The 17,492-nt window shown below is 43.3% G+C and overlaps 1 protein-coding gene across 6 annotated transcripts in view; it reads left to right on the top strand.

The window, feature by feature from the left end:
- ATXN10 (ataxin 10) overlaps positions 1 to 17,492 on the top strand; it is a 154,900-nt gene that overhangs the window by 98,032 nt on the left and 39,376 nt on the right. The window contains exon 10 of one of the 6 annotated variants that reach the window (XM_032645779.1): positions 4,103 to 4,510. The exons of the other annotated variants lie outside the window; for them this stretch is intronic. Within the exon in view, the coding sequence (XP_032501670.1) occupies positions 4,103 to 4,138 (36 nt within the window). The 3' untranslated portion in view covers positions 4,139 to 4,510. Of the gene's footprint in view, positions 1 to 4,102; positions 4,511 to 17,492 lie in introns of those variants that run through there. 6 annotated transcript variants of the gene reach the window in all.

Genomic DNA, 17,492 nt, shown 5'->3' with positions numbered 1-17,492 from the left:
TAGGGGTTTTTAAAAATAGATTTCCTGAGATTTTGTACACAGATAAGCATATCCTCTTTGAATAAGGATGAAGTTGTGTTTCTTCCTTTCCAGTCTGTATGCTTTTATTGCCACTTCTTGTCTTATTGCACTGCTAAGCCTTTTCTGATTATGCTGTGATGTCTCTCTTCCCTCTTCTCTGGGAGTACTGAATGGAAACAGAAGTCACTTTTTACTGAATGGAGAGTTATTAAAACTGAAGAGAAAAAAATAATTACAAGAAAAGCAAAACCAAAAGAAAAAGAAAGAAAATGGCCTGATGTTTAAAAAATATATATGACCCACCTATCGGAAGAACAAGAGAAAAATAGTTGTGTTTATACTCAGGCATATTTGTATGTAAACATATCCTCTTCTGGAATTAACTTTGGAGCATTCTTATGCCAGTCCTTTCTGGGTAGAAAGAATAGCCAGTAGAACTGAGTTGTAAGGAAATGTAAAACCGTACCTGCAGACCATCTTCTGGCCTTTTGGACAGAAAGGACCATTCTATACCATGTGTTCCAGTCGCCACCATCCCAATGCATGTGTGTGTCACAGACCCTCTGGGAAGCCCTGTGACCGTCCTCTAACATAAGGCGTGGGGCTTGCCCAACGCATTGCCTGAGAAACATGGCGAGTCCCCACCACCTACTGACATCTGTCAGGTTGTGGCCATAACTCTATGCCCAGTTCTCATGGCCGTTTGTCTTGTGGAGAGAGAGAGCAGATGCTGCGCTGTCTCTTCCAGTGTGTGACAGTCTTAGAGTTGAGATAGTCCAGGGACAGTGAGGGAGAGCAGGCAGCTTGGGCGGGGGAACTCTCAGGGTCTCCCAGCCCTTCTTGGTGGAAACCAAAGCTGCCTTGGAGGAAAAGAAACGCAGCTGTTTTGTTGAAGGAGGCCAGTCCGGTCAGACTCCAGCTGTCCTCCTGCCGTATCTGCCTCACCTGGTCCTGACTGGAGTGGTACAGCAGAGAAGCCAGTCCAGGGGATCGTCCAAGTCAAGTTCCTGGAAAGGAAAAGGAAATTTTAAATGGTTTTTACCAAATGGGGGTGGTGAGTGGGTAACATTACACTAAACATTATGCTTTTTTTCCTTCTCTACTCCCCACTCTTGATCATTACAAATCGCTAGTAACCTGTTACCAGCACTTGTCGACCATGCAGATCTTCAGAGCCCGCCATTTCCAGAGGTTCTGATTGCAGCCTGGAGCCACCTTTGAGAAACACTGCCCCTCAGTCCTTACCATCCTCAGAAAAGGAGGGGTGGGGTGGGCAGGGGAGAAGAGGTGGATGTGCGCCCACGAAAGAGCGTTTGGGGTCTGCGACACATCACTCTTTATTTCTACCTGGCAACGAAACCCGTAGCTCACTGGTTCTGAGATGGGGCTCCGTGTCCATGTCCCTGTGCTCACGTTCTGGACCTCAGCGTAGGACTGTGTGCTCCCTCTGTAAGTGGCTTAGTTGAGATTTTATAAGAAATTAAGACTAAAGTTAGAAGATAAAAACATCGCGAGGGTTTATAGAAGGGGCATGCCCTTGCCAAAAGTTAATAGTTAGCCCGCAGTTAACTCTTTTCAATTTGTTCAAACATTTACTTATTTGCTTGTTGAATCATTCAGAAATAATTATTCTATAGTGTTTCTATTTTATTAAAATATAGTTAACACTGGAAAATGTGGCTAGAATTAGGTGAATGCCAAAGATGGCTTTGGGCAATGTTAGTCTGTGTAATAACACCTTTTCCCCTTAGTGTGACTGTTTATAATACAAATACAACTTGGAGTTTTGTTAATGGAAGTTTCGTGAAACACAGAATCTGAGTAGTTTTCATTCTTAAAGGTTTTGTCTCTTTAGTGCCTTATGTGGTGAGCATGGATCTCCAACTGAGTTAACGTAGTAATACCAACAGTAGATGCTTAGGGGCTGTCACTCAGCCCCTGACAACAAAGGCTGTGAGGTGGAATTAGTAGCCCTTTGCTGTTGATTGGAAACCTGGAGCTTGGGAGATTCTATGGAGCTGCCGTGGGCACCCCACAGCCCTTTGGCTCCACGTCCGGCCTACACATCACCTGTCTGCTTAGAGGATGGCCTGATCAGAGAGCCCCGGGCTGCGTATCATCACCCTTGAGCATGTCTTGTGATGTTTCTGAACTTTAGTTTTCATGTCCTTAAAACCAGGATGGTAATAGAGTCTGTAACAGAGGGAATACGCTGCAGAGATTAAAACACCCACTGTGTAAGGGCTGCAGGGGCTGTTTCTATTCTTTTCATCTAAAACCTAAGAAATGTGGACCATATTTTACCTGAATCTTAAATTTCTTTGTTAATAGTAACGAATCTTTTTGCAGCTTACAAAGCACTTTCACATGCACATCATTGAAGGAGGTTTGCAAAATAGTCGGCTTTGCTTAGAACACTCTCGAGAGCCATGGTGTGTGTGGAAAGAAATCGGTGGTTGATGACAGCCCCTCCGGATAAACTCTTACAGAGAATTGTACAATAAACCTTCCTGTTTCGAGAGAAGCAAAAATGGCTTCCAGTCAGTTGAACATTCTACAGTGCTGTTTGTCTTGGGACTTGGAACTTGTGCCTGTGTTTTGTGCGTTTCACAAGGTGAAAGTGAGAGTGGACAGCTCCTGCCATTCTGGTGAAGAGTTGAGCATCTCCAGGGTTGGGTTGTATCATAGCCCTTCTGTTCTTTCAGCCAAAGAAGAGAGGATAAGTCACTCTTCTTTACAGAATTGCATAAATAGGGGGAGCAGTAGGTTTTTGAAAGGCCTTTACAGGACAGTGATTAGACTGTGCAGGTATGATGTGTGATAAGTATATTTCATCTGACCATCCTTCTCTTTTTTTCACCTTTAAAAACGTTTCCTTTCAGGAAAGTTCACGTACCATAGCCATACAGTTTTTCATACAATTTGCAGAGATCCATGAATTCCCTGGGACCTGTTTCTGGACCTCATAGTTAGAACCCTGCTTTCAGGGAATTAAACTGTGATATGGAAGAAAAATCTGGACTTAAAGCCTAGGCAGGCCTGATTCTAAATCATAGGTGCTCAGATGCTTAGTAGCTATGTGATTTGGGGCAGGAATAATTGAGCCCCAGTTTTCTCAGTAGAGAAAAAGGAGAAAAATAATGCAGGCATTATATCTTGCCAGGGTTGCTGTAAGCATTAAGTATAATATATGTGAAGTACATCATGTGGTGTTGGTATTTGACAGTCACCCCAAGATCCTAACTACTGCTGCTACTGTTTTTAAGCATTTATAGTCCATTAAATTAGTTTTTGTGCCAGAGAGTCTGAGACAGATGTAAGTTTTTTAAAGGTTTATTGATGGGAGGGACTGTGTTTTTCTCAGCTTTTTATTGTCACATATCATTTTGCACGTAATTTCTTAGTAAATGTATCAAGTTGAACTTACTGAACCAAGTAGTATTTATGTCAGTCGAATAGTGGGCAACGTTGAACTTGAATGATTTTATGTATATGAGCAGTAATCTTAAATAAACCAAAATGCTACTTTTATATTTTGAAAAATAATTGATTTGGATTTTTCTCTTGAAATTTTACTGTGTCGCTCCTAAGTAGTACCTTACTTACTGAGATCAGCCAGCTTTAAGGAGGAGTTTGTCATACTTTGCTACATACTGAGTAGCCTGTAGTGATCAAGATTATCCAGTTAGCATGAAGTGCAGTTTAGTTTTTATTACATACTTGTTACCATAGCTGGAGTTGGGTGGGTGTTTAAACCTTCGTGAACTCAAAATTCTTTTATGATGATGGAACATTTCATGTTTTAATACTCTTCTTACAGAGTATGTGTTTAAATATTTTACCAGGTATGTGTTTTTTACAGGTTCATATAATATATAAAATGCATTTCTGTTCCAAGAAAAATATAAGTGGTAAACAGTTGGGAGAGAGCTTGCATATTTCCCTTTATTATCCTGTCTGATGATTAATGCATTCAGCTATGTTCAGCCTCACGTGTAACCAGGTTAGTGTTTAGTTTTGGTTAGGCTGTTTTCCTTGTGAGAACAAAAATAGCCTATCCTGTGCCCTGCCTGTCTTCCAGATGGAGTCTGCATTGTTTCCACATCACGGTACTTAACGTAAGGTCAGATTTTCTTGTGAAAACAGATTTTGGCTTAACTGTGTGTGTGCACTTGCATACACCCCTGCACACCTGCCTGTGCGCTTGAGCTCCAGCAGCTGCTACGGTCATGGGTCTGATTTCAAGATGCAAAAGAGAGTGGACGTTCTGCTTTGTAGCATACAAGTGCCGAAGCAAGTTCTGAATACACGGTGGATCTGCATGGAGACCATGAGGCTTAATAGGAAGAGCATGAACTTTCAGATCCACTGGTGACCTTGGACGAAGCCCTCAGTAGCTGAGTCTCTGGTTCTGATTAGTGTACCTTAGTTGATTATTGTGAGGATTTAATGCTGGGGCTGGCAAACTACAGCCTGTGGGTCTGTTTTTGTCAATAAAGTTTTATCGAGACACCAGCCATGTTCCCTCCTTTCGTGTCGTCTTGGCTGCTCACATGCTACACCAGCACAGTTGGGTAGTTGTGACAGAGACCACAGTATGGCTTGCAAAACCCAAACTGTTTATTTTCTGGCTGTTTACCGGAAAAGTTTGCTGGCTCCTGATATAATGCAATAAAAAAATCATGGTTTGAGTCTCAGCCGTGCTACTCAATACCCATGACCATAATCATGTTCTGTAAGCTCTTCATACCTTCTGGTTTTCCTCTATAAATATTACTTATCCATCCATTCAGTGAATATTATGTGCTTGCTATGAGTCAGGCATTGTTCTAGGCTCAGGAAATGCAGCAGTGAACACAATAGACCCATATACCTGCCCTCCTGGAGCTTATGTTCCAATGACACCTACTCAGTGAGGATAATAATACCTCACAGGGAGGATTAGATGAATTAAGGCTTGTAAAAGCACATTTAGAACATTCCTTGGCATGTGCTCAGTTTCGCTGTTATTGTTATGCTAAGTGTAGGGTGGTTAATGTTAAAACAAAGTAGAACCTCAGCTCAGGGTTGGAACCCTTGGAATTCCATGTTCAGTGTCCCTAATGTTTTTATTGAAAGAGTGAATAAGTAAAAGTAAATAGGAGTATACCACTCATTACCCCATATAGAGAGAGAATAGCTCATAAGAAGCTATGTGTAATCTCCACTAAATCAGTAAAGTAGTGTCACTGAGGTCCCAGTTCAGAGCAATGTGAAGTGCCCAGGTTGTTCGTGGTACAGAGGACTGTGCAGATGGAGAAGATGAGAGCAGGAAAAGCAAAACATCTGATACCTCTGGTCTCTTAATATTTATTTATGGAACTTGGAATTAACTCCTGGAATTTTATGCTCATTCCATATTTTAAATTCTCATTAGACATAAGATCCTTTGGACTTGTGAAGTTATTCGAATCTAGGAGTAGGGAGAAGAAGCACTCGGGAATGTAAGGATAAGCATAGGCTAATATTCTTTGAAGTGGTGACTATGTTTTAAGACTGAAGATTAATATTTAAAAATATGAAATCGATTCTAGTTTCTTTATATACTTAAATATTGGTCATCTAATCAAATCGGTGTTTGCACGCAAGGTCCTTGGACCTGAGTGTTTTACATCTTAGTACTCAGGCATGTATGGGGGGCGGGGTGGGGTAGAGATAATTGGTGAGTGGAATGAACTCATAGTGGCAGAGGACCTGGAAGCCCCTGATTGTATGACTTCGGGAAAATAATTTTGCGGATTTTCTCATTTGTAAAGTAAGAAGATTGAACCAAATTTTGCCAGGTCCTTTTCAGCTTTAATTACGTGATTTGTGACTTTTCTCTTTAACCGGATTCCCCAAAGTAGAAAGCTTTGTATTGTTTTTCTCTCCTGCTAGAAACTGCTACTAGTTCCTTCACGTAATGACGTGACGCCTTTGGTTCTTCATGTTCTAAGTACAGAACACATAATATTGGAGTAACAGGGCCCTGCCCTTCTTGAGAAGTTGTCAGTTTCCTCATCTTCTTAATCAAGATGATTTCCTTTCATAATCCTCATCTTTTTGATGGGCCACATAATTACCTAAGTCACTTTCCAGTTCCCACATTTTACGATTCGAGAGTAAAATTCAGAAGACTAGAGATGGACTGGAAGACAGAAAGCTGTGTTACTTGGTTTTGTTCTTTTAAGGTGGAAAAGAAGGAGCTTTCCCAAACTAGACTTGCTGTAGGGAGGTGGCTGGGACCCCCGATAGTGATTGCAGGTTCTTAGTAGGCAGCTTTGTTGTTTTCCTGTGATGTTTATGCAGATCCTTTTTCCTATAAAGCTCTTCCTTTTGCAGATAACTCTGTAGGAAATGTTTATACCTAAAAGCATATATGATGGGAGATGACCAGTTCAAGATTGCCTTGTATAATTACAGATGTACAGACTAAGACTTGAAATCTGTAGTTTGTGGTGTGTGATTTGGCAGAGATCAAATAAAATTCATATATACTTTTTGAAAATACAAAGAGAAAAAATCATCTATACTTTATTTGAAAACATGCCATTTCTCTGGAACTTCCATTTTTAGAGTAATTAGTAATATGCTTTTGAAAAATTACTTGAAGTAAAATGGAAGAGTATACTCCAGTGATTTTACCAATCAGGAGTCATTGCCCTTAAAAATATACGGTTTAAAAAAATGTATACACACACACACACACACACACACACACACGGTTAATAGTATCAGTGACTTATAATATCTGCAGTATTCCAGATTTATGAAATTCCAACTAAGAAGTCTTATCTACGTAAAAAGACAGTATAATTTTGAACTGCTGATTTTTAGCCTGTTTTTGCATCGTACGTTTTGAAGGCAGAGAGCACAGTGTGAGTGAAGGCCTCCTTCCTGCCTATTTTAGAGGGTTTCTCGTGGTGAAACGTGTTCAGGTAGGTAGTGTGGTGGTTAGGAGCTCTGGTTCCAGAGTCAGCTGGGTTCAGGTCCAAACCCTGGCCATGTTGTGGAGCCTGTTCCTCTCAGCAAGAAGGGACAACAGGACGTCCTACCTCAGGCTTTTGGGAGGATTAGGACGGATAGTTGATGTAACATGAACAGTGCTGGGCAGACATTTAGTAGATATTAACTGCAGTCATTTTTGTTTGCACTTGGTCAGTGACTTCCTTCTTTATCTCCTAATGGAAGTCCTTTGGCACCTTAAGAGCAGTGTGTTGGGAATTGGACTTTCAGTTCTGGATCAAGATGGTGTAGGTGCACTTCTCTGTATTCCTTCTGCTAAGTCGGGCTGGAAACCCTGGGCATTGTATGTAAAACAAGCATAGGGAGACTCAGAGGTGGAGAAGAGGGCAGCCTGCCTAGGGGCCTCAGGACTCCAGGGACAGCCCGATGGTGCATTCTCTGGGTTCTCTTTTTGCCCCATGTTTCTCAGACTGGATGTGAGAGAAGCTATCGATCCAGAAACATGGGTGCAGACCAAAAAAGCCCCCAGGAGAGAAGCGTGCTTTTTCTACCCAAAGGACGAGAAAGGGGCAATTTAGCAAGACAAACTTTTAGACGGTAACCGCCCTACTTCGGACAAGCACCACGGAAAAAAAAACGTAGCCCCCCCGCACCCCATCGGAAAAGGCCGAGTGGGGAGTCTGGACTCAAACCTTCACCCAAATGTAATGAGGTTCCCCCATCCCCCCGCTGGCTGGGGTCAGAGAATACTGCACTTCCATCCCTGCTCCATGTAACAAGGCACCCTTCCTCACGGCCCATGCGTGCTGTCAGTGGAGGCCACGTGGGGAACTGGAGCTCCCACCTGTTCGGGAGCAGTAGGTATAAAACTATGGTTTCCTTCTGCCCGGCAGGGAGGAGGCTGAGGGGGGGACCTGGACCTTCACCCTCACGTGGCAGCAGCAGGAGGCCGCTCCCCACAGCCCTCACTGTCGTGGTGTTACGAGGAGACCAACTAAAACAGGAGATACACTTAAGACCCACAGTCTCAGCAGTATACCCCAAATGTTTAGAGTACAATGAAAAAGCATGCATTACACGAAGAACCAGGAAGATCTCAACTTGAATGAGAAAAGGCAGTCTGCAGATGCCAGCACCTCGATGACACAGGCATTAGAGTTATCTAACAAGGGTTTTCAAGCAGCATTCGTGAAAGTGCAACAGTTGCAAACAATTGACGCAAATGAAGAAGTAGAAAATCTCAGCAGAGAAAGAGAAGATATAAAGAAAATCCAGATGGAAATTTTAGGACTGAAAAATATAACAACCCAAAATAAAGTGAAAAAACTCATTGGACTGGTTTGGTAGCACAACGGAAAGGACAGAGGAAAAGAATCAGTGACCTGAGGATAGAATATAAAGGGTCCAGTCTGAACAACAGAAAGAAAATAGACTGGAAGAAAATTGTCAGGGACATGTAGGACTCTAATAACGGTCTGACATTCTGTCATCAAAGTCCCAGGAGGAGAGAAGAAAGAAGGTAGGGCTGAAAAAGTGTTCAAAGAAACAGTTTCCCAAATTTGACACACCAAACCTACAGATTCAGGAGAGTCAAGACTGGGGTCATGTTTCCTTCGTTCAGCTTTATAGACAGTGACTGTCCCAGCTCTCTGGAATGTTTATGATCCCAGTTGCCCATCTGTCCTCTTGAGGGGTCTTGTTTTCAGTCTTTTATTCTTTTTTTTTTTTTTTTTCGGCACAGGGGGTCTGTTTTGTTTTTTTTTTTTTTTTTTTTTTTTTGCGGAACACGGGCCTCTCACTGTTGTGGCCTCTCCCATTGCGGAGCACAGGCTCCGGACGCGCAGGCTCAGCGGCCATGGCTCACGGGCCCAGCCGCTCCGCGGCATGTGGGATCTTCCCGGACCGGGGCACGAACCCGCGTCCCCTGCATCTGCAGGCGGACTCTCAACCACTGCGCCACCAGGGAAGCCCAGTCTTTTATTCTTACTGACCAAAATCCGCTTGCCTTACCTTAGTCCAGGCCACATCAACCAACATTTTCAATAGAAGCAATACAAGATAGTCTTTTTGCTAAATATCTTATGTTTTCCTAAGCTAGCAATTACCTGGGTAATATACCCAGTAGAATTGAGTGCTGTGTTTACCCAGTCGTGTACATGAATGTTCATAGCAGCTTTATTCGTAATAGCCAAAAACTGGAGAGAGCCCAGGTGTCTCTCACTAATAGGATGGGTAATACACCATGGTATGTTAATCCCGTGCAGTAATACACAACAGTGAAGATGGCAAAGCCACCATGAGGTGCAGAGGTGGGTTTTGTAAAGGAAACCAGACACAGGAGAATGCGTACCGTATGACTCCATTTACCCCAGATTCCAGAAGAGGCAGAAATCATCATCTAAGGTGATGGAGACTAGAGTACCAGTTACTGTGAGGGCTTATCAACTGGTAGGGTGCTGGGATGTCCTCTGTCTTGATCTGGGTAGTGGTTGCACATGTGCAGACATATGTAGAGCTTCTAAAAGCTGTCACACTTAGGAACTGTGCACTTCATTGTAGTAAGTTAAATTTTAAAATAAAATGTGTACGTGTTCTGAAACACAGATCTCTATGTAAAATCTTGGTATTGCCTTAAGGATGAAATGGAAGCTCGTGAGCTTGGCCTTCAGGGCCTTCCGTGCAGGGTTAGGTGTGCCCCTCTTCTGCATGCCCATGGCACTTCATGTCTCCTCCAGCTCTGGATACTAATGGCGGGGTTTGCTAGTCTCTGGGGCCTTTTCTCTCTCCCTTCTCCCCACCCCCACCCGGAATTTAGTCAGGGCAGCAAACGTGTCTAATTCACTCCTTAGTCCCCAACACAGGATCTGTCAGAAAGCAGCTGTCTTTTAAATTTTTGTCAAATGAATAAGTAGTTGCAGATTAAAAGGTTTTCAAGTGCTCGCGTATTAACAAACAGGGAAATGAGTCGTGGAGAAGGGACCTGAAAATGAAGTGTGACTTTCCTGTTCAGGCTAATAGTGAGATTCCTGGGGGACTGGAGGAATGGCCAGAGTCCTTTCCTGCTGCTCGGGACGGTTCGGGTTTGGCACCAGAGGCCTCGTCCTGGGTCCCCTGAGACTGGCAACGTGCCAGTCCCGTCGTTCCTGACTGCTTCCGGGCAGGGACCTGCCCCCAGCGTTCCTGGCCCGCCTCACTGGCCCCTTCCTCCCCCTTTCTCTATCCGGAGCACTCTCAACTGTATTCTTGGGATTTTTCCAGCGTATTTAATGTTATTTCAGTCATTATCTCTTTTCCGAAGACCTGAAGTATGTATCCTCCTGAAATTTGTAGGGTGCAATTGAAAAAAGCATGAATTTTAAACTTTAACAAACCTGGGCTTTGCCACTCACTCTGTGGCTGTGAACAAGTTGATCAACCCTTAGAAATCTCATTTTCCTTATCTGTCTGATTCCTACCTTGCAAAGCTCTTTCGAGCACCACATTTTTGCATGTGAAATGTTGGCACGTAAGGAGAGATTTGGTATAGGTGTCCTTCCTCTTTTCCATTCCCGTTCTCTAGCAGAGCGAACAATGTTTCTAACGATAGGTGTGTTTCTGGAATGAGGCATCTTCATTCATAGACACACCCCCTCCTGGTAGTCTGCTTCTGAAAGGTGACAGTGGGCCTTCCACGTGACACCTTCAGAGGCTGTGACGGTGTCAGGCAGTCAGTCAGGATTCATGGTTGGCAGGCAGGAGAGAAAAGGGCAGGATGTTGGCCGCCCCCCTTGCCCACCAGTTCACCTGTGGGCTTCATTCCTGCCTGTGCCCAGAGGCCGAACAGCTCAGAGCAGGGCCCCCCTTCTGTTCTCAGAGCTGTTCTTACTCATTCATGATACTCCTTCCAAGGGCGGATCTGTGCCAATGTGTACATCCATGCGTGCCGATCTGTGCCGATGTGTACCGTGACTCCCAGACCCCCAGCACGGGCTGGAGGCTCAGGCTCTCAGCAAGTTTTTTTTTTTTTTTTTTTTTAAACACAATTGGCCAGTTGATAAACAGATTCCGAGGCTATATTTATTAGTGGCAAGGAGCTCATCCTAATACAAGGAGCAGTTGAGATTCTGTCTCTGGGTTAAAAATTAAAAACTGAATGTGTTCAGGACAGAATTCTGTTTGTTCAAGCACTGAAGTGTGACATGGTAGACGATGCGTTATGGGTAGGAATTATACCCCAAGTAGCAGAGGTGGAATGCATATTTTAAAAAACTTGCTCTATGGGTTATTTTTGTTCCAAACGTAGCTGTGCGTGTTGGCGCACATGTGCCAAAACAACTTTTCTGAGCTGCTTTGTTTTCTCTGCCACTGACACGGTTTCCCGATCCCTTTCTAGTATGACTGCTTTCTCGAGTCGTGTCTTGTGTACTGTAAGGAGGCAGCTAAATGGAGTGGAGCTTGAAGTCACGTGCACTCAAGTACATTAGAGAGAAAAGCTTAAGCTTCTGCTTAAAAACAGAGGAGTTTCATCTAGCTCTTCACATATTTCACTGGTCAGCTTTTGACGTTTTGCTTAAACTCCAGTAATGGAAAAATAGCGCTGTGCTTATACTTTTTTCCCCTCATTCTTCAGCTAGTCTGAAGTTCTTTACAAAGAATGCAACAAAAATGCCATAAGTAGGAGGATAAATAAAGAAGATGATGTTCATATCTAGCATTTTCTTGAACACTTCCTAGAAGCCAGGTGTCGTGCAAGACACTCTTTTCTCACCACCTACTTGATGACACTTTGTAGGAGAGCTTTTTGCCTGTCTTCCGCGTGAGGCCAAGGTGACCCGTCCAAGTTCACGTAGTGGAGAGGGTGGCAGTGCTTGGGTCCTGCTCCCGCTCTCCTGCCACCGCCCCTGTCAGGTCACAGGGGCTGGGAGTCGGGGCAGTGCTGTGCCGGGGGAGGGGCGCCGTCCTGCTGGAGGGGCCTCCTTGTCAGCCTCTGACCCTCATTCTCCTGGACCAAACACTTGGAGATGTCTTATGTTCCAGATCAGTTGAAAATACCTTTCTGACATCCAGCCCTGAGGTTTCTGGTTGCTTCGTGACTGGTCAGCGTGGAAGCAGATGCTTTCTGTGCTTTAGCATTCGTTCACTAGACGGTTTCTGAGTTTCCACCATGGGTGCGGCACTTCCTTCTCACTTAAAACAGTTGCTCTTCTTTCAGTCTTGTAAGCAGAATACAGTAAGCTTCTTTAAAACCAGTTAATTTCATTCATTATTTAAACAAATATTTTATCTGCTGAAGAATTCATGCGAAAATTGCGCTGTATCCAGATGCACATGTTTGCCGAAGAAAAGCGAGCTGTTAATCTTCCTGGAATTTGATGAACTGAAACAATATTTTTATTACTCACATTGCTCTTTGTACTTCTGGACATTTTAAGAGTCAGTATTACTGTCCTTGAACAGCTTCTTTGTTTTTCCATAAATGTTTTCAGAGCACTGCTGCTGTACCCCACTGGGCTTCACTGTGGAACTGCAGTATCACTCTTCTCTCTGAACCCTTTTCTGAGTATACCTGCTGTAACAGCTGTTACATGCTTTTCTTTTTCGCGTGCTCTTCTTTTCTAGAGTGTTCCGCCTTGCAGTGTCTGGGGGGGGGGGGGGGGGCCAGGGTTAGCTGTGGGCTGCAGTCTCTGAACAAGTCTGGGCACCTCGGCCCTCGCTGCCTCCCTGCCATGGCCCTCTCAGCCCTGCACTGGTGCTTTCCCTCCCACCTCCCAGCGTCCATTCCGAGGACTGACAGCTTCTTACCTTGGGCACTCGATAGACTCACTTCATGGGAATGCTGTCCATCAGTCTTCTTAAAGTTGAACTTCTCATCAAGTTCGTCTTTGGTCTTCTCGTGGCTCAGACTGGGACAAAATGAGTAGGTTGGGATTAAAATATTTTATGTATATCTATGAATACTATGTAATTTTAACAGAACAAGATAAGAAATTTGTATATTTCACAGTTAGCAGTATAATTTGTTTTGGAAGTAAGCTTTCTTTTTTTTTAAAGATAATTGCAGCATGTTTTATTATCTTTTTGTTTATAGCAATATAATGAAATCTTTTTAAAAATTTTTTTATACAGCAGGTTCTTATTAGTTACCTGTTTTATACATATTAGTGTATAGATGTCAATCCCAATCTCCCAGTTCATCCCACCCCACCCCCCGTGGAAATAAGCTTCTAAAAGAAGTTACCCTGAAAAATTATCAGTGGGCAGATAATCTGATGATCACTTTAACTTGTAAAGGAAATCTTACCACTGTGCATTTTCAGTTATTGGTTATCTCCTTCCAGGAAAAAAAAAGTTCATATTGCTTACAAATTAATCCACTGGGAATGAGTGCTTACATTTGCCCTTAGCTGTCTGCACCCACCCCCCTGGGAGACCCAGTTCCCAGGCCTCAAAGACCATCTGTGTGCAGATGACCCCAAAGTACCTCTCAAGCCCAGACCCGCCCCCTAGGCTCCATGGTGGGATACAGAACTGCTCACGTTCTCTGTATATGAAACACAGAGGATGTAACTGCTGACGTTCCCTTGGACGCTCCAGGCACCTCACCCCCAACCTGTCCCCCATTGTGCTCGCAGTTCCCCCAGCTCCTCCCCACGCCTTTTCTCCTCTAGCTCAGTAAATGACACCACCCCCATCCAGCTCAGCAGAAACTTAGAAGCTTTGAGTCATCTTTCTCTTACCAACCATCATTCTAGAAGAAACACTGTCTGCTGAGCCCTAACCGCAGTTTCCCATTCTGTAGGTCTGGGGTGGGACCTGATGATTTGCGTTTCTAAAGAACAAGGGCCTAGAGTCTGTCATACAGAGTGAAGTAAGTCAGAAAGAGAAAAACAAATACCATATCCTAACACATATATATGGAATCTAAGAAAAAAAAAAAAAGGTCATGAAGAACGTAGGGGTAAGCCGGGAATAAAGACACAGACCTACTAGAGAATGGACTTGAGGATATGGGGAGAGGGAAGGGTAAGCTGGGACAGAGTGAGAGAGTGGCATGGACACACATACACTACCAAAGGTAAAATAGGTAGCTAGTGGGAAGCAGCCGCATAGCACAGGGAGATCAGCTCCGTGCTTTGTGACCACCTAGAGGGGTGGGATAGGGAGGGTGGGAGGGAGGGAGATGCAAGAGGGAAGAGATACGGGAACATATGTATATGTATAACTGATTCACTTTGTTATAAAGCAGAGACTAACACACTGTTGTAAAGCAATTATACTCCAATAAAGATGTTAAAAAAAAAAAAAAGAACAAGAACAAGGGCCGAGATGACATTTATACTCCAGGGACTGCAGAGGAGCCACCACTCCATAGGGTCTTACTGCTCCCTCTCCATCCTCATCTCCTACTATTTTACCATCTCCCTGCACACAGCCATGCCGGCTTCCTTTCCATAAGTCAGTTATGCTCAACTCTTTTCACCCGTGAGTCGGTGTACTTCTGGTTCCCTCGAAATCTTTGAGCATCTGCCCCATATTTATGACACAGGTCTCAGTTCACATGTCACCATCTTGTAGAAAAGTCACCCTTTCTGAAATGCTGCCCCCTCTGCCACGCTCTAGTTGATCATTAGGAATTATCATAATCTGTAAACGTACTTTTTAATTTGTTTACTTACTTCTTACCCATGCACTCTCTCCCTCTCCCGCAGCTGTCCATCTGTCTGCCTCTGTCTGTTCAGTTTCATGAGCACAGGGACCCTGATCACCTGTATGCTGATGGACGTGTGGATGGGATCAGGCGTAAGAGCTGTTTTGCCTCCTTCACACACATGTATTTTTTTCAGCAGATTGACATCTAAGGACAAGGCAAGGGATGCAAGAATGAATGAAAGCTGCTTCATGCAGTTGAAGACCCCAGTGTCTAATGAAAGAATCAGACCATCAAATAAGTAGCTGTTGTCTATACTGTGGACTTAATACAACCAGACTCAGTAATCTGATTGTCACTACCCTGGGAAGGAGCCAGTCACAGGCCTCGAGAAGCCAAGGAGTATTATGTTAATTCAGCTCTCTCCACAGCATAAAGAGAGAAGAATCTTCCGCACCTCTCAGCATTCTTGTTTGCTTTTGTTGTTACTCTGCTAATGTATTGGGCCAGAGGTGTGTCCTTTCTTTGGAGAGAAGCTTAAGTTTGCCAGGACCTTTCTGCTCCCACCTCTGTAAGGCCACTCTTGCCTACACCAACCATACTCCTTTTTTTCTCCTGGACTCCTGGTAGGGAGTAGAGATTTTGCCCCCAGAAGACTCTTATGTGGGTCAGACCAATACATGAATCAAATTAACTCCAAAATCACTTTGACCTCAAGGCAGAAAATTCATTCCACATTAAGGGACTCCAGCGAAAGCCCAAATTCACTGTAATAATAAAATGCCCACAGGAGATACTCTGTATTTGAGTATTAATTCTATCTCATTATCAGATTCCCAGGGAGACACTAAAACCCAAAATTACATTTCATTTTAAATTAAAGTCCAAAGACATTAAAGTCAAATTCTCTGCCCATGTGAGTTAAAATTCAAAGAAATTAAAGTCCAAAATGTAGCCTCTGAATTTCTTATTCTGCTTAATCCCAGCTGGAGGGGCTCTTAACTCCTGCATGGGGTCAGGATTCTTTTAACAGCTGCAGCCTGGGTTGGTGTCTTGGGGTTTCGTGAACCCCAATACTAAATCTCTGATATGCCTCACTTCTAAAAAGCGTTAACAGGGTACAGGCTTATCATGCACTGGCTCCCCACACACACCAAAGTCAGGAAACAAGCCAATTCCCAGTCTTCTGATTGTTACCCGGAGCAAAAGTGTGTCCGTAGAAACCAGCACTTAGTGTTTGTTGTCAAGTAGCAGAAAGTCTGTGATAGCTACGGGAAAGCGGTGGATGTAGAGCATCTTAGTTTCTGTTTCACCAGCATTTCGGTTAGTCTGTGACAGTTAGTGGCCTATGACATTTGGAAGCAGTCTCCTCACTAATTTCCTGGGTCCTGCTCTCCTTTGTGTGAGTAATTCCAGGGAGCCAGAAGCATGCTTCTGCCAGCACCCTCTCCTGGGTTTTGTAGGGCTCCAGTCGCAGTTTCTGTTCTAGTGGCAACTAAAATACCGATCCCTCTTCTAAAAGTCAGCTTAGGAGCAGTTAGGACTAGGTACATTTTCAGTTCCCTTTAGATCTTTCTATCCTGACTGTCTAGATGATTATTTCCCACTTTATATCTGGGTAATCTGTCCTTTATGATTTTAACTGTTGCTCTCCCCACCCCCAGGTAAACAAAATTACTTTTCCTTAATCTAAATCTGCTGTTGCTTTCTTTTGTTTTCCCTTCATCCACTGCTTCTGTTCTGGTAGTAAGACTGAACCACTTTTTTTTTTTCTTTTTTCTGGTTGTACCGGATCTTAGTTGAGGCAGGCGGGTTCCCTAGTTGCAGCTCGCGGGCTCCCTAGTTGTGGCTCGCAGGCTCCTTAGTTGCGGCTTGCGGGCTCCTTAGTTGCGGCTCCAGGCTCCTTAGTTGCGGCATGCGTGTGGGATCTAGTTCCCCGAGCAGGGGTGGAGCCCGGGCCCCTGCATTGGGAGCGAGGAGCCTTAGCCATTGCACTACCAGGCAGTCCTGAGACTGAAACACTTTTTCACACCATTCTAACCCCTCTTTGTTTTCTAGAGACAGAGTGCTCCAAAGACCTTTCACAACTACAGTATGCCATTCAGTTTATATTTCTACATCAGAGTAAGAAGACAGTATCCTTGTGTTTTTTGTGGTCTTGGGAATCTCTCTAAATTTTCTCTTAGGTATGATATTTGCTGTAGGTTTCTGACACAAGCCATTTTCAAGTTAAAATAGTTTTCTAGTTTTCTGAGAATTAAAAAAATAATAGGTGCTAAGCATTATCTGATGCTTTTTCTGTGATATTGAGATAATTCTTAGTACATTAACGAGGATAATTGCCTTGTAGATTTTCTGATCAACATTAAGATGATGATGAATTTTTAAGATATGTTTAATTAATCTAATATTATTTCCAGGAATTTTGGGTGGGGTTGTCTTGGGAGGTGGTGTATGTTCATAAATAGGCCTGTTGTTTTTCTTATGCTGGTCTGTCTTAATCCTGCTTTTAGAATCAAGCCATAACAGCCTCATAAAATGAATTGGGAAGCTTTCCCTCAGTTTTTTTTTTATTGTTTTTGAATAACTTACATACATAATAGATTACCTGTTCCTTAAAAATTTGATGGTACGTACTTGAACAGCTGTTTGGGTCTTTGACTATTTTTGTCAGTGAGTCTTTGGTATTTTCATATCTTTAAATCATTTGAATTTAAATATTTAAAGTATTGACCTTTTCAAGCTTTCTATTTATTGTGTCAGTTTTTCTCAGAAATAACCATTTCATCTAGATTTTCTATGTTTTCTATATCTGTTTCTCTCTTTTCATTCTGTTCTTTTTAAGTAGATATCTCTCTTT

This window comes from Phocoena sinus, chromosome 10 (assembly GCF_008692025.1).
Source record: "Phocoena sinus isolate mPhoSin1 chromosome 10, mPhoSin1.pri, whole genome shotgun sequence".
Taxonomy (NCBI): domain Eukaryota; kingdom Metazoa; phylum Chordata; class Mammalia; order Artiodactyla; family Phocoenidae; genus Phocoena; species Phocoena sinus.
Note: the sequence above shows the minus strand (reverse complement) of the source record. Positions and strands in the feature narration are given on the sequence as shown.